Genomic DNA, 24,093 nt, shown 5'->3' with positions numbered 1-24,093 from the left:
TCCACGCAGCATCAAGTTGCACTTGCAAAGCAGTCGCGCTGCGTGGCTGTGAGGCTGCAGCCCTCAGCGCACAGGAGGGGGCTGGACCAGCAGAGCAGAGCTGTGTGTGTGTGTGAGAGAGAGTGAGTGAGTGAGTGAGTGTGTGTATGTGTGGAGGAGAAATGGGTGGCAAAGACGCCACTCTGGCTTCTCCTGGAAAGAAACTCTCACACAGTGCCTGGCGTCGAGAGCAGAGAGGCGGATGAAACAGAAACAGAGGCTGATTTTTTTTTTCTTTTCTTCTCTTATAATTTAGCAGAGAAGCGCACAAGAGAGAAACTTTTTTTGCGCTGCGAGTGGACGGTAGATCCGACGGCCACAGAGAGACAGAGAGAGAGGGAGACTCCAGGTAGGTGAATGAAAGTATTAGCCTACACACTTTATACACACACACACACACACTAAAACATGTGTCGTCGTTTATCTCAATTATGTTTTAAAAACGCTGTACACCCACAGGTAGAACTTATGCAAGTAAATGAGAAACATAAACATTTAAATAAAACATAAATGCCTCCTCACTACACACACACACACACACACACAGACGCACACACGCACACGCACACACAGTGTTTGGATTTTAGTGCCTCTAGCCATAATGTTGTGAAAACAAACTTCCATATTCTCGTTAAGTTTTTTTCACAGTTATGATCTCGTGCCCTCCATCTCCCTCTGACAGTTTCCCTTTTGTTATGTATTCGGTGCGGACTGTCCTCAGTCGTCTCTGTGAGTTTCAGTTCCCAGAGCAGTGGAGGTCATTTGCTCTGTTAGGCCCGGATAACAAACCGGAGTCTGAGTGCTGATAGCAGATAATGTGTGTATGCAAATGATCTGAGGCCAGATTTCACTTCCCTGTATGAGATTTTATATCCAGTCTGTGGCTTGGCAACAAGGTTATTTCCCATGCAGTCTCATTTAGAGGAGGGAGAGAGTGAAAAGGAGACGCGAGGGGGAAAGTGGCCACAATCTGTGTCACGCTTTGGGGAGTTTTCTAAATGGGGACATCTTCCCATTTCCAAAGTATTTTGCTATAGCCCACTGATCCTCATTTTACTTTTACAGTGGCATCAGAAATCAGTCTGGGAATTTTTTTCTTCTTCCAGTTTTCTCAACTTAGCATCACATCAAATGAATGAAAACAGAATGGCATTGTCAGTGAGTAGTGACACAGTGGTTGCCTTGGCAGCTAGGGCAGATTTTACGTCCATCATTTTATTCTTAGGAATGATGAATAATGCCCCGTTGCATAACTCAAACAGGTCCTCCTGAATATGTCTTAATTATGCCTCAGAGATTTACCAAATGAGAATGAGTGTAAGCACCATAAGCTGAAAAAAAGTGAAAGGGATGAAAAAAAAAATTGTCTTTATCTCGTTTGCAATCAAAATTTCTATGCACCAAGTTAAGTGTAATCTTGTGCAACTTCTAATTTCCCATCACCCCAGCACCCCCACGTGTCCCTCTTCCTATACCGCTGACAGGAGCTTGTCATGTGAGAGGAATGAGATTATTCAATCATGCATGACCTCATTATTCAAAAGACGACAGGATCAGCTTGCTCACATCTGAAAATATTTTGGTCACAAGTATAGATGTCAAAATGAGTTTGCCAAATGGTTTTGACATCGAACACTCTCGGAGAATGCCTAATCTCTTTTCTCACACTCTGTTCTTGAGTGTATGGCCACAAGCCAGGTCAGGTTTCCTGCTCACACACACAGACCTTGAAACAGTCCGGCTGCAGTCAGGCTGAGGACAGTATGTCTGACTTTACCAGCTCACCATGGAGGAGACAGCCTCGTGTGTAACCTGTAAACCATGACCAGGACACTCAATAAGTTAACCCTGTGGTAGGAGGGGAGGCAGTGAGTGACCAACCAGTGTGATGTTTAGCAACAAAGCTGACCCCATGCAGGCCGAAACCAGGAAGTGGCTCTGATAAATGCTGGGAAAATTCCCTCTCATCCGCACCACTGCTGCATCTTATTTTTGTGTCATGGAGAGTTTGACAGACATATTCAAACATTGCATTAAAGGCCAAAGAAGGATGTTGCTCACACACGACCATAGATTCAGTCTTTGAGACATGCATGACAATAAGTATAGCCTCCCAATCATTTTAGATGTGTTGACCTCCCCGGGGCACAACCTTGTGCGGTGCAGAGAATCAAAGTCCAAAAACCCCAAGAACCTTTTTGGGGTTCTTCCTATTCTCTCCTCTGTTATAACATCATCTGTCTTCTCTTCCCATTCCTGTTCCTGGGTATGTCTTGAGACAGGTTCTTGCAGCTGAAACATCGATTGACTCCCTTGAATAAATCAATGCAAAGGTGGAAAAAAGTGTGTGCAGGGAATTGACGTTTTTCTTTGGAATTAGTTTACAGTGTGTCACATAAACCTTGGCTTTTACATCCAGATGACAATGGTGCAGCCCCGCAGCTGGGAGCGTGATTAAAAACAGAGTTTGACGCCCAAGCCTGTGGCTTTGCACCGTCCTATTGATAAGATGTCCTTTGGATACAATACTTACAGTAGGTGGATGTGATAGTGATATTATTGTTAGACAAAGCCCTTAGGCAATCACTCAGGATATTAAAAGTGATCCTGGATCTCCTGTGAAACACTGAGCCATGTATTAGTTTTACAGAAAAACATGTTTTGTTTTGTTTTGTTTTGTTTTTTTAATAATCTGGGGCAGCTGTATGTAAGGATTTAGGCTAGAATCAGAGGTGAGTTCCACCTGAAACTTTTAGACTGCCTGCTATTTTAGATTAATTGAGACTTATTACAAGTGCTATAAGTACTCACAAAACATTTATTTATTTATTTAGCCTGTATTGGTTGAAAGCTGCTGGAGGGTGGACCTGGACACTGGGTCACTGTGAGCTGAAAGACAAAATTAAACTATTTTAAATAAAATATATATATATATATATTTTATAGAAGCTGCAGTATCTACGTCTCGTTATGAGCCACTAACTGGCCTGTCTGAGTGGCACCTGCTCACACTGCTCAGTGTCTAGAGAAAGGCCGACCTGCAGAGCCGACACCACTGTGTAGCTTTCAAGTCATGCAGTATTCACAGCTGAGAGTGAAGTCAGAGCGGATCAGGTGTGTGCAGGTGGTTAAAGTTACCCAGTCCTCCACTGCTGCATCCTGCATCGCTGAATCAATAGCAACGGTTAAAAGGGACACTTGTGTTTTACATGTTCTAGCCCTTTTACCTCCCTACAGGCATACTTCACATTACTACTAACCATTTTGCACTTTTGAATATGTACCCGCCTTCAATATTGTTTTTAAATTCAAATGTTCAGGTGATGAATCTGCCTTAACATTGCCGATTGAATTTATTTTGTAAAAAACAATCTTTTCTTAGTTGATTATTTTCTGGTTTACCTTCTGTTGTATGGGTGTCTCTGCATAGCGAGCATTTCTGAGTTTGGCAGAAAGGCATGGTGCATTCACCTGCTGTCAGATAAATCAGTAAATCATTTTGCCAAACTATCAGAACATATTTTTGAAGCAAAAAGCAGCAAAATCCTCCTCATTCTTTTCACAATGCTCATATTTGCTTATCATGCATCTTCGGGGTTTGATTTTGTGTAGAAATGCAGTTTGGCAGATGATTTGGGCAGAGGAGCTGTTGGAGCTTCCTGCCAGCATGAAAACTCACCAAATGTTCACTCAGCTATTGTGAATTACCACACAATGATAAAGTAACTTTGACAAAAATACAGTCAGGCAGGTTTACCTCAGGCAAGTTTAAGGTCTCTGCAAGTTGATTTTAATAATGCATGGAAATGAATAGCTCCTGGGAATGTAGGAAAAACTTATTCAAACCATTCAAAACTTTGGTGTGCTTTGGCAAATGATAGCTAAACGTGTAAAATGCATGTGAATTGTTGTAAATGGACAGCTCAGTCACCAGGCAGTAATGTTGGCACTTTATGTTCTGCAAAGCAAAGATACATTGAAATGTCACATGTTCAAGTAATTGATGTCTTATAAAGCGTGAAAAACGTCAATTTGGGTCGTAGGCAGGGGGGCAGATGGCACAGTCACAATGCTTCTGTAACATTAACCATGACTTTTCCCTAACCTTAACCAAGTCGTTCTGCACTGCAATTAACTCAAAATCCTACCAAGCATATTTGTCTTATTTCAAGTCAAAATGTCTTATTTCTAGTCAAACTATCTCATTAAACTTAAAATAAGACATGATCACCTCAGAAGTAACTTGTTTTTAGACAATTTTCACTTTTCACGTTTTTGCAGTGTGGTGGCAAACTGAGCTCAAGTGAAAATTTGCTTGTTTGACTAGACTAGAAATAAGACATTTTGACTTGAAATAAGACAAATATTCTTGGTAAGATTTTGAGTTTTTGCACTGTGGTGGCAAACTGAGCTCAGGTGGCAAAGTGAAAATTTGCTTGTTTCATTGGAAAAATTTGCCAGTGGAAAAAGTGCAAATTCACTCGAAACAACTGAAAATGAGCTTGAAACAAGTGAAAATTGTCTAAAAACAAGTTATTTCTGAGGTGATCGTGTCTTATTTTGAGTGTAATGAGATATTTTGACTAGAAATAAGACATTTTGACTTGAAATAAGACAAATATTCTTGGTAAGATTAACATGGGCTCTACCACATTGGCCGTACATCTATGTTGATATGCAACATATTTTTGGCACAGAAACGTTGACATTTCAATGTATTTGTTGGTTTGCAGAAACGTAAAGTGGCAATATTTTATTCTGGTGACTGGGTTTCAGCTGAAATGGTCTAAAACATGAAAACACTGGCATCCCCCGCCATATCCTTACTTCTGCTTTTTGCCTATTTTATATCCAAAGCAGTTGCTATCACTCCTTGATCACCAGAAATTCAGTTGAGTTGTACTTTTCCAAACATTTGATTCTGTCTTGCCGTCCAGTCAGAGCTGCTTACACACAAGACTAAGAAATCAGCTTCTTTGGCCGAATTAATGGATAACTCAACTGGCTTTGTGGTCTCCTGTTACACTTGTGTGTACTGAACTCTATCTGTTGTAATTGTGTTTGTAATAACATAAATGTGTATTTTTTCACAGATATCCACTGGATGGATAAAGACATGGAGCTGAGCAGAAGGGATGCTCCTCTGTATGTAAGTGCCTACATTAAGCTCCAACCTGTGTGTGTGTGTGAGGTGTAGGTGGTCCTGTCGAGGGGCTGTTAGGGTATTTTTGGGTGTGGTTGTGAGTCATCCTCTGGTCCCTTCTCCCACATTTAGACCTTCTTTTATTTCCTCTCACCTAAATTTGAGTATTATAATCCTTTGTCCTCGCAGTCCTCTCCACCCTTGCCCCTCTCCACTCTCAGTCTCCGCTCTCTCTCTCTGTCCTGTGGTTGACTGCTAAGCCTTGTGTCGGTGTAGCAGGTGAAACCTAAGCCAGGAGGCTTTCAGTCCCTGGGGAAGCCAGGCCTTACACACCCTGCTCACCAAATGACAAGGCCCTCTGAAAGAAAGCTACCAGAGTGGCTTTTACAGCACTAGGGAACATGAGAGCCACAACCGGAGAATATGTCCTCTTATTGTTGCTTTGTGTAGGTGTTCTAAAAAATGCACATTTTCTGTTGGAGGCATATTTTAATTTGCTCCTCCTCTCTCTTAGTCTGTTTCTGTCTCCTTATCCTCTCCGTCTCCCTAACCTCCTTAATTTCTTCCTTCTTTCCTCCACTCCCTCCTCAGTCTTTTGTGTCCTCCATCTCTCTCTCCCCCCCCCTTCCCCTCTCTCTCCAGCTCTCTGTCTCTCTTTCCTGTTCTCAAAGCCTGGGTGGGCCAGTCACCGAAGCGTTACCAGATTTCTGGTGAGCAGAGAGTGTCTGTTTGTTTTGCCGTGTCATCAGTTTCAGACGGGGGGCTCGCTCAGAAATGTTCCTTCGGCTCGCCAGGAGTTGATTGAGGACCGGTCAAAAAACCCAGGCATGCAAGGCATTATGGACCCCACCACTTACACATATGCCTCTCTATTAAGGGGAAGTGCAATCTCCACCCTCTAAGGTCACAGCTCAACAGCAGCAACTCTCACCCCTGAATGAGATCCAGATTTCAATGCTGGGCTTTGTGTAGCGAGCAGGGGCATACTGCTGTGATATAAAGGGTGTTATTGTAACACACCTAATAAAGTTTTTTATGGTGGACCTCTACATGTAGAACATAGTCGGGCCTATAGCAGAAAGTGCCTGGTCAAATCAGAGGATAAATGGTGCTTTCAGCTGCAGGCAGCAGCTTTGGGCTGCTTGTGTCTGAGGAGGTTTTATTGAGCTGCTGTGAAGGACCTCATGTGAATGTTTCCTTCAGAGAATGGCTGCAGTGCTGTTTGTAGGGGTGTGTGTGTGTGTGTGTGTGAGTCACACTGATCTCTCTGACCGTATGCTGTTATTGGCTGGCATTGAGAAATCACCTGCAAGAAGCCTGAGGGTGAGCTGCAATGTTAGAGATCTGCTCTTCAAAATCACGACAAGAAACAACAAAAACATTTTATTGTTTTACTTCCTTTTGTCTGAACATTTGTGCCATTAATTACGTATTCACAAATAGAGATTGATTAGCAATGCATGACCCTTGTTGCACTGTTTGTGCTCGCCCAGCTGCCAGAATGCCGGGATTGTGCTCAGTATCATTGTGCTCTGCAAGGCACTTGATATCTGTGGTGTGGTTTTCTGATTTGTTTTGTTCCTCTAAGCGCTGTGGTTATTGTGTTTGCCATGCTTTCAATCTGCCAAGCCAAAAAACCCCAAAAAACCAAAGCCTTTCACGTGACCGGTCATAGACCCGAGTCATGCTAACAGAGGGCACTAATATCCGTTGAAAGGTTTGCATAAATTCCAAGTTACCGCGAATATTATGTAACAGTCAGGAATTTACGCTCTGGCATTCCTGTTATTTGAAATGAAGTGCTCATGGATGCATGTAAGTTTCACCGAAGGACACTGAAGGACTTTTTCACATGTAGGCTCGCTATTAGTATCTCATTAGTCCAGCAGATTGAATCAGAGGTATGTGCCTCAGCTGTGCATGAGAAAGGCCTACAGTACAATACAAGCTCCCCCCCCCACCCCATCACCACCCCACCCCACCCTCCACCACCCCGAAGACACTGATTCTGGTCCAGTGAGTTTCATTTCACTTAGATGTGCATAGCTTTCTCGTCACTCCGGTATGCTGTGACTTAGAAATATTTAGAATATTTTTTTTTTTTTTTTTTTTTTTTTTGCATCAAAACATTCTTTCCCGGTCGGTTTGAGTAAAGCTTCACTGGATGAACTGGCGCGATCGGCATGGAAAAAGTAATGAACCTCCCATCGATAGAGCCGAGCCTGTATCTCCCTGCTGTCCTTAGGTGTTTTTTGATCAAAGCCAAACCATTAAGTCATAACAATTTTTTACGAAACAGTAATAGAGGCCTTTTTTTTTCAATGTCATAAGAGGATTAGTTGTCCTCTGACTCTAGCACTTGCATCTCCAGTACACTTTTTTTTTTCCTCTCTTTTTAGCATGGAAAAAGGACAGGCTGTCATATTTGTCTGTTCCATACCTGGGTATAATACTTTAATACTATAATACTTAATACAATTGATACACCTTGTGCTTTGACATCACCGTGGTCACGCTGTCTTTCGCTGCTTATTGAGCTGAACTGTCTGTTATTTGAGCTGTTGTTGTTGTTGCAGTAGCGGCGAGCTTGCTCCCCTGACGTCACCTGTGTGAGCACTCAGGAGATCACGGTAAAAAAAAACTGTCGTGCTGATGACTGCCGGTTTCCTGGAGACCACAGACCACAGATCTGTTGTTGTTTTTCCCCACCGCACGGATCGCCACATGCGTGGGCTATAAGATCATGCTGCTGGTGTGATGTTGCTTTTGCTGTTATTATTATTATCATTATTATTATTATTCTTAATCCAGTGTAAAACCACAAAAAAACGTAGAATAGGTGAAATGACACGTCCTTTAAATATGTGCCGTGCTACAATTCCATATTTACTGAAGCTCCCAATGTTAATGTGCCATAATTAACACAGTATGCCTGATGTGAGCGCCTTCCATATGGGAGGCATGAGATGAAACCACAATGTGTTGAATATTTCATTGTCACTGGATCAAGTCGTGTCAGAGTCACAGAGTCGTGAGAAAGCCCTCAAGTAAAGGCCATAGATCTGCCTGACGTCTATCACCCCCCTGCTGCCGTCCGTCCCTTTCCCCAAGGCGTCAGGCGCACAGTCGGGATCACACAGAATCATGTCTGATCAAATTGTGCCTGTGCGAAGCCCGCGTTATCTGAGGCCGCCGCCGATGATTTGGAGAATGGCAGTGGTTACATGACATACACCAACGCGGTGGAGTCGGAATGAAATCAAAAGCTCGTATCAGTGTGTTCATGTTTTGTGTCCTCCCTAGACATTAGGCTGCTATCTGACGGCTGAGGGACAATTTCCAAAACAAAAGGACAGACGGCAGATAAAGCTCCGGCTTGGTAATTTCAGAACCAAAAAAAAAAAAAAAAAAAAAAAAAAAAAAAAATGGAAAGAACATTAGAACATTGATTGTGGCTTTCCCAGCAAAAATCAATAAAAGACACAAGATCTATGGTGAGGATGACACATCTGTGTCAAACCGTTGAGGGAAATTGATCCAATCCAGATGCTCCTGAAAAACATTTACCCACATCATCAAGTGGTAGTTACTCTAATAAAATAACTCGGCAATTAACAGTAAATGTTCATGAAAATATACGGACTGCCACTGACATCTCTGACTAATGCCAGATGCTTGGTTGGGTTTGGCAACTAATGAGGCAGTGAAGCTATGACATAAACTGCGGTGCCAACATCTAACTGATGGTTATCTTTTCAGTTGAGGGACAAACAATCAGCCAAGCCTGCATGATAACATTAATGGTAGCCAACCACTTAGTGCACTGAAAAAGCTTGAACCATATCTCCATTATCAGTTGCCAATCCAAACAGGTCCATTGCAACAAGCCCATTCGATTGAATTATAATATTACTGTTCTGATTAAGCTGGGAACCAGTAGACTCTAGCTGTGTCCCAATTCAGGGTCTGCATCCTTTGAAGTCCGCATTTGAAGGCCAGTTATGTCACAACACTGTGCGAAGGCCTGTCCCAATTCATCCAAAGTCGAAGGATCCTTCAAATTCGCACTTCAAATGCGTCCTCCTTTTCAGCCATTGGTAGCCGATTCGGAGGATGCACCGCGACTATCCTTCCTTACTCATTTGAACATCCAACGCCATATATGTTAAACCAAAACCCCTTTCTTTACTGTTCTGTCTGATGGAAAGAAACGTTATCTTTCTCTCCGAAGGCCACGGACTTCGGAGGACCCGGACTTCGAAGGATGCAGACCCTGAATTGGGACACAGACTATGTGTTACCTTCACGTATACGTAGCAGCACTAGAGAACATAAATAGTTTAGGGACAAATCAAATAAAACCTACCATTGTCAGGTTGTCCGACCACAAAGCCTGAATGTAGCTGTCACAGTGCAACTTCCATGCAATTAGTTGCATGTTGTAAACTAAATTTTTACTGCTGCATGTCACCAAACCTGTAGGGAACATTCCAAACGATGATGCAACCTCAGTCTGTGATTTTCATTGGACGGAACTCCACAAAAGCTCTGTTGCATGGAACCAAGTTGCATGAAAAAGTTCCACATGTAACATCGACCTAATACAATGGCTATTAGGAACAATGTACAGAGTACAGTCTGTAATGTTACAGTTGACTCATTAATGTTTGGTTCATCATCCGCTCTTTGTCTGTCTGTACCCAACTATAATAACATAGCAAAGTATCAACAAAGCTGAGCATCAACTTGAACTTTATGGTTTTGAGAAACATGTCTAGATAAACTAAGACTTAAAGAGTCTCACCTTCTTCTTCCTGAAAACCTGCTACAGTGGATGATTATCCCTAAAATAATTTTAATGAGAAAATACATGACTTTGTTTTGAGCAAGAGATAAAACCTTAGAGTCACTAGTCGTCACTCCTGATGGTGCTTTGCCCCTTGTAACCGCTGGTAACCATTTCCCCTAAAATTTGGTGGCAAGTCTCCAGCCCTATGACGTTAACTACAGTAATTACTATGAACAACTGGAACATGCCAGATACATTTCGCACTCTGGTTATAATGTGAGTCATAGAGAGAGACTGTGTGAGAGAAAAAAAAAAAAAATGTGTGTATGTGCGCAAGTGCACACCTGATTAAACCTCAGCCTCATCTCTCCTTTTAAGATCAAACTTGGCAATTATGATCCTTCTGCCCCTCTTTCTTCCATCCTCACCTTTCCATAGGAGAATGAGCGGGCATCTTTCATGTGAGGATCAGGTTGCAGTGGTTATTTGTATCCCATCCCTCTTATCTTCAGAGGCTGGCAGCGGCTGGTGTCGACTAGGTGGGGGTGGGGTTAGCCCTGGAGGAGTAAACACAGAGGATGACGTGGTGAGGGAGGGAGTTGATAGGCAAATAACAAGGCAAATAATGTAGTATGGGAATAATGGGTGTCACTGTGAAGCAAGGGAGAATGAAGTCAGTGAACTTATTCAAAGCAGTAACTGTGTCAGGTGTGATCTTTTACATGCAGTTGGAAAAGGAGAGAGAACACGGTTCAAACTAGATTCTTGTAAAGGTGCATTGTGCAAAATTGTCTATTGATTGAAATGAGGACCTTGTATATTCAACTGACAAATGTGGAATAAGTCTATAAAACAGTGGCTGAGTCTACATGCTTTTCATCGTCACATCAACTCACTAATAGTATTCCCCGATTTCCCCCACTCTTATTCCATGTTTTTGCCAGCTGAGTCTAAATGGTCCTCGCTTCCACCATCACTTCGACCATCGGCGGTTTTTCATCAGGCACTTTTTATTGTGAAATTTGGAAAAGACCAAAGTAGAACCAACAAAGTAGAAGTAGTAAAAGTAGAAGCAGATTTCTCTTCTCATCTCTGTTGACTGAGCTTTTATTGTGAAAGGTCCCACAGTCTGTCATTGATCATTTGTTCTCTGTAATGGATGTGGTTTAAAATGTAGTGATGGACAATACTTAAGCATAAATGGACTGAAGTAAAAGTAAAACTGCTGACTTTAAAAAAATACTCAAAAAAATACAAGTACACAAAAAAGGTACTCAGTTGCAGTAACATGAGGAAATGCAATTAGTTACTTCCACTTCTGGTAAAGGCTCAGTTTACTCTGACAGTCGGAAAAAGGGGCTGGGTCTTTCCTCCTCCATTATTTCCTCGGTGCTCCCCGACTTCATCTGTACTCCTGTCCAGTTCAAGCAGTAAATGCTGCAAAAAGAGTTAAGTGAAGTTAATCAAAAGCAGTTATGCTGTTTTCCTGCTTAAGACTTGTATTCCCTCCTTAATAATAATCCGAAACACTGACTCTCTGTCCGAAACACTGACTCTCTTCCTCTGTTCAAATCCAGACTCAAAACACACCTGTTCAAGATAGCCTATTCTCTTTAACTGTAACTACTTTGTTCCATTTCTCCATTTCTTTTCTTTTTACCGTGTATAGCTTTTATCTGTTGTTTTATTGTACTTATTTTATCATTGTAAAGTGTCCTTGAGTGTGAGAAAGGCGCTTATAAATAAAATGTATTATTATTATTATTATTAGCCAGGCTCTACATTGCAACTATGACCTTGTTCATCAGTGGCTGATATCAGGTGCTGCCTCAGAGAACAGGGATGATCGATCTTTGATTTTGATTCACTGTTCATTAGCTCACAATTCAATTCAAGAATGATTTTATTTTATTTTTTAAATATGGTTATAAATGATAATAATTATGAAAATGGTTATAAAATATACACTATGTTTTTTTTTTAATAACCATTACTTAATTAAGTGCTTGAAGATATGGTGACTATAGGAGGACCTGCAATTTAAACTTGTGTTGCAAGGGTGATTACATCTATGAATTTTTCGGTAACACTTTAAAATGAGTACAACAATTAACATTAGTTAATGCCTTAATAAACATTAAGTAAGAGGTAATAAACATTAAGTAACAGTTAACTAACCGTTAACTAATGTGTCTAAGAATCATGTACTAATGATGTTCATGCTAAGATATTAATTTATATATTATTTAAGGGTTATTGTAGATATTATTAACATTAGTAAATGCCATAATAATCATTAACTAACAGTTAATTAACCATTACGGCATTAAATAACGTTAACTAATGTTAATTGTTGTACTCCTACTGTGAAGTGTTACCAATTTTACTTTTCTCCCACCAGGGGCAGGTGGAGGCCCAGGTCACATTTCAGAACCGAGCCCCAGTTCCTGCAGAAGCAGAGTTTTATGTGGTTCTACAAGGATCCAGGCTTATGCACATAATGTCAGCAAAGAGAAGAACTGATGGGCTGGCCCTCTGCTTCACGGTTCCCGGTATGTTCCTCACCCCCCATCTAACAACACCTACTCTCACTAATGTGGCTCATTCTGTGTCATTGAGCTGATTCCCTCTGCTCTAATTATCTTTTGTTTAACTGGTGCATTTAAACATCCCCAAAAAAACACACAGCTGGTATTCTAATTTGTTTCTCATCATCTCCCTCAGGCCACGACCTTGCAGAAGCTGTCTCCGTCACGTCTTACTTCCACACAGAGGACGGAGTGAAGCCTTGTGGGGGCGAAGCGTCTCTGGAATACATCACTGACGTGGCCCAGGACGTCGCACAGTACCTGTGCGCAAACAGGAGCCGGCTGACTCCCCAAAGCTACCTGGAGATCCTGGGCAGGTTCGCCACGCAGACGGAGGACGCAGACGAGCACGGCGGCCGTGAGGACGAGCTCTGTCGTAGGCAGTCGGACCGCGAGGATGAGGATGTGCTGATTAAACAAAGAGCTGAGGATGAAACTGGGCTCAGGGTGCTGGACGTGGAGATCACACAGGCCTTCGCTAACATGGACTACCCTCAGAGCTGGAGAGGCACAGACAGCCAGCCCAGAGAAGGTAACTGGTGTTTTCTCGCTGGGGTGGGCTGATGCTCTTTTCTCTCACCTTTCCTCTTCGATTCATCCTCCTCTGCTTTTGAATTGATTTCATGCAGCTAATTGACAACAGCAACGAGATAGACAGAGAGTTGTTCTCTGGTTGCCAGTGGGTTTCAAACATGAGACTTGGCTGTACAGCACGACTCTTTCATCACATGATGTGCGAGGCCAGCCAGCTGGGCACAGGCTGCTGTGCTTCTCAGAAGGGCCAATTACTGCCATCACTCTTCTACAGTCAGATTACGCTGGTCTCGCAGACCGCCGAGTAGTTCTCCCTAAGCCAGTCTGTCTCTATCACATTAACTCCCACAATCCTCCTCTGCTGCCTCTGCACTCCCACTCCTTCCCATCACAGTTCTGTTAGAGCTGCTCTTGGCCTCAGATTCTGATATTCTCAATAAATGTCATGCTTCCTCACTGTCAGGCAACGCTGGTGAAATGAAGTGTGTCAAGTTATAACTGTATGTGGAAGTGTAATATTTGTACAGTTTGAGGTGTAAAAAACATTGCATGCATTTCCCAGGATGAAACGATTTCTGTTTAATTATTATAGTGTGAGATATAGTTGATAGCTGCCTTATAATAGCAGGCTCTGGTAAGACAGCAAGAAGATGGCAAAAACCAGAGACAGACAGGAATCCCCAACAAATACACTGATCCTATATTCACAACTGCGTTCTAAAAATAACCCGCAATAGGCGAAATCCACGAAGTAGTCAGCTTTATTTTTTTACAATTATTATAGATGTTTTAAGGCTGTAAAACCCCTCACTACACACTTTATACACTTTTCTCAGACAGGCATTATCATTTTCTCACTTTTTTCTCTTGTTTAAACACTCTCAAAGTTCAAACCTTTGTACAAAAATAGTAAGTAATCCCAGTAAGTAAGTCCAGTAAAAAAAAAAAAAAAAGCATGCAAAATTGCACTAAAAAAAATCTGCGAAACTGCGAGGCCGCGAAAGGTGAACCGCGTTATAGCGAGGGACAACTGTAACAGCAAAAGGATCACATTTAGACCGGGAAGCAGACTCCTATAGTTCACCATGTGGGTCTCTTAGTTGGTTGATCAGCTCAAAATCTATTGGATAGATTGTCATGAAATTTGGTAACAGCATTCATGTTGGCTGGAGGATGAAACCTGTCAATTTCGGTGACCCCATAACCTTCCCTCTAATGCCACTAACATGAAATAACATGCTCACACTCTTTTCACACACTGTTTAGACACCCTTTTTCTTCTTCTTCTTCTCCTTAAATTATTTACTGTGCCAATAGGGGAATAAAGAGAGGGTTAAGTTCTTTCTAAAGCAACACTGATTGTTGGATTGACTGGATGTTCGCATATCTTGTGCTGCAGACTGCACAGTGTCTGTGAGCCGACTCTTGTTAGACAGACAACAGTGTGTTTGTGCGTGGCTTACTCGGAAAAAAAAAATATGGCCATACAAAACAGGGGCGAGGCACAAATGCAAAGTGGCTGTTGGCTCCTGTCTTCCAGGGCCGTATTTACTGGGCAATCACAATGACAATGAAATTCTTGTTTGCTGAACTTTGACTGAGGAATACTTTGTGTGTTCACCCAGTCTGTCAGAACTGGGTCACAATTAATAGTGGCATTGTAGGAAGTGACAGGGTGTTTCAGATCTCGAACAGCGAATTAGAGATGAAATGGGAGAGCAGTCGGATTCTGCTCATTGCTTTTGACTGGAAAGAGTACACGGCAAGTCTTAGACAGGAAGGCCAAAGATAAGACTGGTGCTGTTCCTCATTAAACCTATGCTTATTTCAATAGGAATGAATGAATGAATTTTTTATTTTGGTGTCATGCTAATAAACATAGCCCAGCCCGCATGGGCTTACAGGACACCATATCTGGTGTTATTCAAATTTCACGGTCAGGTAATAAACACAAGAAAAAGGGAAAGAAAAACTAAAAGGAGGTCAAACAATCAAGACCATCAAAACAATATACTTAGGATAAACAGAAGATTATCGATTAAACAAAGCATCCTGTCTTCTCCTCCAAGCCCTTGACACATAGATAGCACAGCCAAAAGGGTCATAAGTGAACAGCCACTCTAGTTTAATGTAGTCCGAATACCAGAATACTTCAGGATTTTTCAATAGAATACGATGGAACCATAATGTTCTTAAATCATCATAACAGGAGCAATATAGCAAAAAATGAGATTCGTTCTCTATTTCATTAAGATCACACATTTCACACAGTCGACCTTCCTCGGGGATGCCCTGGAAGCGTCCAACCTCTGTGTTCAGAGGGAGGATGCCAGTTCTCACCTGTGCCATCAATGATCTTTGGCTTCTGGATAATCGACAGCTGACATAGGGTTCAGTACCAAAGTTGTGTTTGATTTGCAAGTAGGTTCTTAATAGGTTTATAACTTATAACAAAAGGTTAACTTATTGTACAACAACGAGTTCTGTGGAGAATGTAACAAATGTTGGGTTCTACTGAAAATGCATCATTAATTCATGTTAATCCATATGATTTTTCAATAACATTAGTTGCTCTTTCATCTTCTCTGAAACACCTCTCCGGTTTGTATTGAGAATGTGTAATAGTGTGTATCCAGTTTTTCTAGGTAATATTCTCATCTGGTATATTGTTTTTTTTTTTGTTTTGTTTTTTAATAATTTCTTTTTCTGTGCTCCTCTGCCAGAACATTTCATAAATGCAGAGTAGGTTAACTGTGCATTTGCATAAATCTGGTCTAGTATGTGCAGAATATCTCAACATGACCAGTGTGAAGGGTGGTGAAGGCACATTTTAAAAGAGTAACCTGATAGATAAAGGGAGTGGCTCTGAGGAGCGACTGCAGAGGCCAGGGGGCTGTTAGACAGAGATTTGCCACATGTGGCGACAGGGCGGCAGATGGTGTGCAAGATGGCCCGGTGTTGAGGTTCAATTCCCACAGCAGGCGACGTGTCCATCAACAACCGGCCGTATGTCCCGCTGAAATGAGCTTGAGCGAGAAACTGAACCCTCATGACTCACTTGTTATGAACTAAAGCTCCGAGTTTTAGTTAACAGCTTAAAAAGTGATTTTGTAATTTGTAGGTAATGCTGCTTTTTTTGTCTCTCTTTCTTCCTTTGTTTCTTTCTCTCTGTGTGTCTCAAGTTGCAGAGTTGCAGCCCAAAGAGACCCTCCTCCATTTGGCAGTGCGCTTGGATTTGCTCCATCTCTCCCGTTTCCTAATTCACCAACCAAGAGGTCAAAGGGCACTGACGTTACCCAACCAGGAGGGAGATACCCCGCTCCAGCTGGCTCAGAAAGGTGGAGAACATGCCCTGTTTAGTGCACTTGCCACGTAAGTCTGTGTTTGTTTGCTTTTTCTGTTGCCTGGTCATGAAGCAAAACAGTCAATTATTTGTGATCGTACAATTAAAATACACTTTAAAAACTAGGAGGTGTCTTGAGGGCTCTTTTGAGAGTTTCCTCAGGATGCAGTGCTCGCACTTTTGGTTGCCTCCAGGCATCTTTTGAAAAGAGCAGGTCCTTGAATGACTTCAGCAGATTTAAGGTGTCCTGGTTTGTTGCTGTTCCTTTTTTCAAAAGAGAACGTCAGGTTGTAGCTGTGCAGTGTAATCGTCCTTTAGAGACACAGAGCATAAGAATTCATAAGCGTACTCCGCAGAACAGAAAGCACATTCCAAAAGGATCGAAATGAATGTTATTAGAGAGATTTATTGGCTCCTAGAAACAACAAAGAATAACTCTTCAGACAGGATTACAAATTGAAGCCAGAAGAAAAGAAGAGAGTCAAAGTGGTATGCTTTGGGAAATGGTCAGTGGTAATGTGAAGTTTATGTGAGTCATATTAAAAGGTTAAAACTTATAAGAACACCAGTACGGTTCTTTTAACTGTGTAGTCATGCTTCACAATCCTGAGGTGTGGGTTGTAGTCTGGATTTGGACCTGTGTTGCTCATGGATAGCATTTTATTCTAGCTCCTGGAATAAATTCTGCCTTTCATCACCATTTGTGAAAATAGAGGGTGCACTTTTCATTTTTTTTTTCTTTTCTCTCCAGTTACTTCTGTGATTTTAATGTTTCTAATTTTCATTTTATTAAAACTAAAAAAAAAAGGACACTTCACTAGAAATGAATTGCTGTTGCATAGGTCACCAACCTCAAAATTATTTTTAATATGGCATTTGATTACAGTCTCAAAAATCACAACAACACATTACACACACACAAACAACATCTAGCAGGAGTCAAGTCAAAGCTTAACACTTTTAAACATAGCTGCTTTTTTTTTTTTTTTTTTTTTGTATGTGTTTTCTTTCTGTATGTGTGTGATTTTTTGTTTGTAATTATTGTGTATAATTTGTTCTTTTTCTTTTTTCTTTTGCTATTGTCTGGTTTAATGTAAAATAATAAATATATCGTTTAAAAAAAAAAAAACACTTTTAAACATAGCTGCTTCAAAACATAAACTATGGTGTCATACATAACCACATAATCGTGATGTAAGGACCTCCGAGCGATGGAAAAAAAATATGTCTAATGAGGCATTTTTCACCTTTTTCTTTAAACCGTTATGGGAAGTACAGAGTGGACCTCCCCCTCTCACGACACTGACATGGAGAAACGTCTGCACAGAAACAAGACGTCCAAAGGCAGGCACGATATCAGTGTTGAAATGCTTTATTTTGGAGCAGTGTGCACAGCGACCTTTAAGGAAGGTCACGGTGCACTCGTACCTTGTAACTGGCTTGATGAGCCCAGCCATCCGACTTGTTGATCCCAGTCAGTCGTACCTGTAAGGATGTAATGGACTGACAGGTCAAAATGTGCTGTTGCGTCAGCATTCAGCATTCAAAGAATAACAGGGGCATCATTCCGAAAAGGATCAACTAGAGCCCAAGTTTATAGAAAACGCAGGCTTATACATCTACACATGCTGATAAATGTGGCAAGTCTGACTCAACATTTCCATCCGTAATGATTTGTTCGACGGACAGACAGCTAATGAGAGAAAACTGCTTAGCTTGGAGCAGAGACAGACTTTGGGAGCTTGTCGGATAGCGCAAAAAGAGAAAGGCTGAGCAAAGCAGACAAATTGTATAATAAAGAGAGCACATGATGACTAATGGTGACGACAGTGGAGATAAGGCTGATTTATGAGGGAGCTGCAACGCTAGACTCATTCCTGACTTCATCTAGTCCACTCTGAAGCCAATAACCCGATCCTGCAACCCTAATTCTCAAAGTACCCTTCTTTTACGCTTGTTTTCCTCACTGTTTTTCAGCCCCCCGGTTCCTGTAGTCGGCCCTGTCGCGGGTGTGTGGTGTGTGTGGTCCGACACCTCCAGTATGCTGAGGTTTTGTCCCGGCACCGACTCCCTGTCCCTCGCTGTCCAGCAAACCGCAGGGAACAGCCCCGAGGACGGCATCGTGGTCCTCAGAGAAAGACTGGGAGATGACAGCGTCCTCAAACTGGTGAGAGCTGGTGGTCACACACATGTTCATTATAGCTGCATGTGCATCTGAACACAGAACTGAAATGGCTAACAGATCCTCCTGTGCATCCCTGTGCGTGATGTAATACATCCCTGCTATCAAGATCAGGCTATTTGAACAGGTTTTGCCTATGCCTCTATAGAGAATAAACCCTTGACTTTCACACCCTTTAACATGCAATCAAACATTTTGATAAGTGTTGAGCAAATACCAGTAAATGAGACACTTGGATTTATTGCAACTAATAAATCAGAGGGCGTTTGGAGTCATATCGAGACAACAGACAGGTGAGGTTACGGGAATAGGAACTTGTATAGTGAAGTCAGCTGTTGGGGAAAATGTACCTTTTTTTCCAATCCAATCCAATCCACTTTATTTATATAGCACAATTTAACAAACACAAGGTTTTCCAAAGTGCTGCACAGCAAGATAAAACACCACAAAATAACACAACAAAAGCAGAATAAAAAGGTAAAAAAAACACAGTAGGATAACACGATAAAATAAGATAAGATCAATTAAAATCATGTCACATCCCATCATTTTGGTTACTTTAACCCTATAAAGCCTGAACTATGAAAGAATTGGCAGAAAATTCCAATTTTTTGAAATTGAACCCTTTATTTAGTCCTATAACAAAATATATATAAAAAAAGAAAAATCAAAAAATATGATTTTACACGACCTTTCTGGTGTATGATATATGATATGTACTTGAAGTGCCAGTGGTATGGTCCAGGGTGAACAGGGGAAGTGTTCAAAGGTATTCAACAGTATTTTGGTCAAGTATTGATTACACTGAAAATAAAAAAACGGAATTGAAAATGTGTATCATATATGATACAAATGGCTTTATAGGGTTAATAGATGATTAAGGTAATATCAGCTGTATAATATATTTTGTTACATATTACATTTTGTTATGTTTTTGTTTGATTGAAGTTGTGCTAAGTTGTCGTGATACACCCAGTACTAAAAACACATGTATTGGCATTTTCTGCAGAATGTTGGTATTGACTGGTTATTGATTATTGTGACATCCCTAATTTGCAGTGTGACTGTGTTAACAACAGAGCTGCCATTGTTTCAGATTGCGGCGCTCAGAGGTGATGCTGATGCTGCCGGCAGCGACAGAGAGGATGGCCACGCTGCTGATGGAGGTGAGCTCAAGTGTTAAATGGAACTCTTTCACCCATTTTTCACATTCATATTTCACATCCTGGAGGTAACACCATCATTTTAAACTTAACGTCAGTCCCAACTCAAATCTTAACCCTCAGAGTAGCGCAGTATTTACATAATAATCCAACTGCATGAGAGGGAGATGAGCTTATTCCAGACAAATCACCAACTCTGCTGTTTTGTGTTCCTCAAAACACACACACCCCGACATACACACACTCACACATACACATACTGTATACATGCACACAATCACAGAAGCATGTCAGACCCACAGGTGTAGCAGTGTCAACACGCTGGTCTCTCCATGTACACACAGCTCCTATTTGCTGTCTGTCTGTGTTTGTGTCATTCTGTGTGTGTGTGTGTGTGTGTGTGTGTGCGTGCAGAGACTTTACAAATGAATAGTGGAAAAATGAACCACATGGAGAACTTTTCCTGATTCCGTTGAGCAAACATTTGCACGGTCAGACGTCCGTCGCTTACCGCCGCGCTAAACCGAGGAAACACCTCGAACAGACGCACCATAAATGGCCATTTGCTCTTGTTCTTTCACACGTGTTTCTTCTCCCTCTGAAAATACACATATGCATGCTTGGCACGTGCACATGCAATCCCAAAAATAAAATAAATAATAAAAAGAAACGCTCAGCTGCACACACATACACCCACACACACACACACACACACACACACACAGAAAAATCCTTATTAGAATATCAGTATTACTTGTGCTTCACTGCTCTCACATTTTCTCTCATTTCAAGTATTTTTTTTTGTTCGATTTCAATTAAAAAAAGCATGAAATCATCCAGTCCTACTAATCATCCCTACTAATGTTTTTCCACAACATGCTCAACCTGACTCTATTTTACTCAGATGACGCAGGAATGACTCAAAAACCAAATGTAAAAGAGCAAATAAATGGTATAACAAATATAATGATGTTGATAATAAAGTAAAATATAGAAAAAACAAGCATAACAAATATGGTCAAACTGTGAAATATAAAAGTGCATACCCTGTTATATAGGAGAGTATTCTTCTGTGCTTATTTGATGTACATACAGAGGGCTTGTATGTAAGAAATTATGGATATTGTAATTTTACAACATAATACCCTCAAAAAGGACACATATAACATTAGGGCAGCTAAATGTAAATTATAAGACTTACATATATACTTTGCCTTGCTTTCTTTCTGTCTTTCTTTCTCTGTCTTTCACACTCACACGCACACATAAACACACGTACACACACATGCTCTGTCTTGCATGGAGACCGCCTGCTTCTCTTAATTTGTGATCACTGTTTATGGTAACCATGGAGATGGCAGGCTGATATCGACACGTAAACGCAGGCAGGAAGTGTACCTAAGTATTGACCTTAACCCCATCCTGACTTGAGCAGCCATTCGATATCTTCCATCTGAGTAAGAGGCTGACACCGGGGAGGATGTGCCCGTCCCGCTGCTCCGGGCCGAGCGCAGCGTCTCATCGACCGGTTTTCCGTTCCTGGACAGCAGTTTGTTCTCGTATCCAGCGCGCAGAGGGGCTGCTTCTGTGCCGTCCAGATGACGCGTCTCACTGAGAGGAGGCTGTTAGCACACCATACATCAACCGCTGGCTAAATATTTTTGTTTTCCACAGACCTTGGCGAGGAGCTCCATGTGGACGAGCACGTGCTGCTGAGCAGTGTGAGTACACAGATGAAGTCACACCGTGTGTCCTCGGGGCTGATTGTAAATGTTTATCAGTCTGCCTCTTGGGTTATGTTCTTCCTTCCTGGTCTTTGCATGACATTTGGTGGGTGTGTGTGTGTGTGTGTGTGTTGGTGGGGGGTCCTGTTTTTGACTCCTTTAAGGGACACACAACAGACTTAAGAGCCGGTTATTGGGGACGCCTTGACGGAAGCCATGTCTCCATTTGGAAAAATCTTTTGGAGTCGGTGGTTAGGGTTAGGGTTAAGTTAAGGTTAGGGGTCAGGGTCAGGGTTAGGTATGTTGTCATTGTGGTTGGGGTTAGGGTAGGTCTCCAGAAAATGATTGCAAGCCTATATGTGTGTGTGTGTGTGTGTGTGTGTGTGTGTGTGTGTGTGTGTATTGTGTGTGTCATGTAGATAGTATGTAAATTGTCTTGTGGTTCTTTCTGTGTTGTTTATAGGTTTTTGAAGAACAGCTGGTTCTCTCTTTGGATGATGATGATGATGAAGAATACCCATCCGCACTACCTGGTAATTGCCTCTCCACTCTATCTATGTATCTATCTATCTATGTATCTATCTATGTATCTATCTATGTATCTATCTATCTATCTATCTATCTATCTATCTATCTATCTAACCCTAACCTAACCCTATCTATCTATCTATCTATCTATCTATCTATCTATCTAACCCTAACCCTAACCCTATCTATCTATCTATCTATCTATCTATCTATCTATCTATCTAACCCTCACCCTAACCCTATCTATCTATCTATCTGTGACCAAAGTGTTTATTTGCTCAAGATTCGGCTTTAGTGAACACAATAACAGTTTGTCTAGACCAGCTGCTTTTTCCTTTTTAATATTGTACCACTGAAGTGCAGGCATCTGGCTTCAATGATGAATGGATAGTCCGTTAAAAAAAAAAAAAAAAAGCACAAAACATATTTGTGGCTCTGTTGAACAGTAGGGTGTGGGAACAATGCAACATAAGCTGCTCGGGACTAGAATCAGTTTGATCCTGCGGAGCGGCTCCTCTCCGCTCTGAGGCTCTCTTCACAGGAAATCAATACATTTGCTGCTGGACAGACGGGGCTGCACCTCTGTCCGACTCCCAGTTTTCTTGCAGTTTGTGTTATCGTCCCGGCGCGTTCAGCGGCTTGTGGGTTGTGTCCTTACCCGCTGGCCTCCACAATGACTCAGTCTGAGTGTCCAGGAATCTGCCCTGTCACTGAGACAAAGACAGGAATGGGGGCAGGCTGGTCCCATTCAAACTTCTGTCTGAGCCAAAAGATGCCCCCCTTTTGCCCCCTGTACCCTGCCGTCCCCTCCCCCTCCTCCACTCCAGGGGCCGGACAGTGGATCTCTGTGATTGAGGTGGGAGCAGGAATGTTTTACAAGCTCAAATGTCCTGGACTTACACGTTGATCCACGCACTGTAACCAGGGATTCCCTTCAGATGCATTTTTACGGACACAGATTGTAAACACTCAACCAAGAACACACACACCTAGTAAAAAAAAGTGTAGTTAGGAGGTGCTGAAAGGCTTAGGGGGTTGTCATGGTTACTGTGAATTCTGTGTGTTGTTGTGGAAGACTGCAAAGAGTCCGGTGCTACTGAATGTTGCCCATAAATTTGCTTGTAGCACATTGTCTGTCACACTTTTTCTGTATGTGTGTGAGTGTTTGTGTGTGTGTGTGTGTGTGTGACTCTGTGGGGCGTAATGAACATGCGGACGAGTGGTGATCGCTGACAAGACGAATCACTCCGTCTCTTCCCTCTCAAATGGACTGTGGATTTCTTCTGTGTTGCTCAAGACCTCGATCACACGCTCCAGCTGAATAGTTTTGTTGTGATGACAACACTCCACGGCCCAAACTCGTATAAAGCTGTTATGCAGAGTTATTGATTTTTTCCAGATCTGTTGAAATAGTCGTATCTGGTCTCACTTTGTCTGTTGTCATCGTCGGAGAAAAATGGTGCAATAATCACTCTCCCAGCAGCTTCTCCTGTCTTTTTTTTTAATTATTTGAGTTTTAACTCATATACAGACTGAGGGAACTAGGCTGTTTTTGCATGTGGAGCCGCATGAGTGTGATTTTGAGTGAAAGGGACAGTGAAAAACAGGCTACAACCGCACAGCACAAAGGAAAGGAGTTTGATACAGTGAAGAAAATGTGTGTGTTTGAGCTCCCTGCGTGGTGTCCTCGCTGTGTGAGAGCAGCAGGGAGAGGAAATGCCTCTGTGATGCCCAGGATTTCCTTTACATTAGCTCGGGCATGGCTAGGCCAGACATCAAAGTCTGCCTGGAAATTACACTGAGTAACATGAAAATGGCGTATTATCAAGAATGGCTATTTTTCCATGTCATTATACTGAAAGCAATGCCAGAACACTGCAGATACACAGCAGTCCATTTTGTGCCGGTGAAGCAGGCTGGAGTGCTGCTTAACTTATCATTATGTTTAAGGTTGAGAAAAGTGACAGAACAATGGTGACCTGGTAAATGAAACAGTTTAACTTGGTGAAATAATCAACTTATTTTTCTGTAAAATCTATAACTTGCTACTATGTGACCAC

At 41.8% G+C, this 24,093-nt stretch overlaps 1 protein-coding gene across 1 annotated transcript; it reads left to right on the top strand.

Moving 5' to 3' along the window:
• Positions 1–168: 168 nt before the first annotated feature.
• LOC115368613 (rho guanine nucleotide exchange factor 28-like) lies at positions 169–22,940 on the top strand. Its single transcript, XM_030064810.1, has 10 exons — positions 169–388; positions 5,133–5,188; positions 12,373–12,523; positions 12,696–13,091; positions 16,276–16,465; positions 18,414–18,603; positions 19,715–19,784; positions 21,456–21,502; positions 21,969–22,038; positions 22,669–22,940. Exons 2-10 carry the CDS (start codon positions 5,144–5,146, stop codon positions 22,938–22,940), a joined length of 1,431 nt encoding a protein of 476 aa, XP_029920670.1. The 5' UTR covers positions 169–388; positions 5,133–5,143.
• The last annotated feature ends 1,153 nt before the right edge of the window (positions 22,941–24,093 follow it).

Source organism: Myripristis murdjan, chromosome 12 (genome assembly GCF_902150065.1).
Source record: "Myripristis murdjan chromosome 12, fMyrMur1.1, whole genome shotgun sequence".
Taxonomy (NCBI): Eukaryota; Metazoa; Chordata; class Actinopteri; order Holocentriformes; family Holocentridae; genus Myripristis; species Myripristis murdjan.
Note: the sequence above shows the minus strand (reverse complement) of the source record. Positions and strands in the feature narration are given on the sequence as shown.

What these genes read in the sequence shown, in the direction of transcription:
- LOC115368613 (XM_030064810.1), top strand. Translation starts at nt 5,144, where the DNA reads ATGGATAAAGACATGGAGCTGAGCAGAAGGGATGCTCCTCTGTAT. An exon ending in AGACAGCCAGCCCAGAGAAG is followed by an intron (nt 13,092 to 16,275) that starts GTAACTGGTGTT and finishes GTGTGTCTCAAG; the next exon opens with TTGCAGAGTTGCAGCCCAAA. An exon ending in CTGTTTAGTGCACTTGCCAC is followed by an intron (nt 16,466 to 18,413) that starts GTAAGTCTGTGT and finishes ACTGTTTTTCAG; the next exon opens with CCCCCCGGTTCCTGTAGTCG.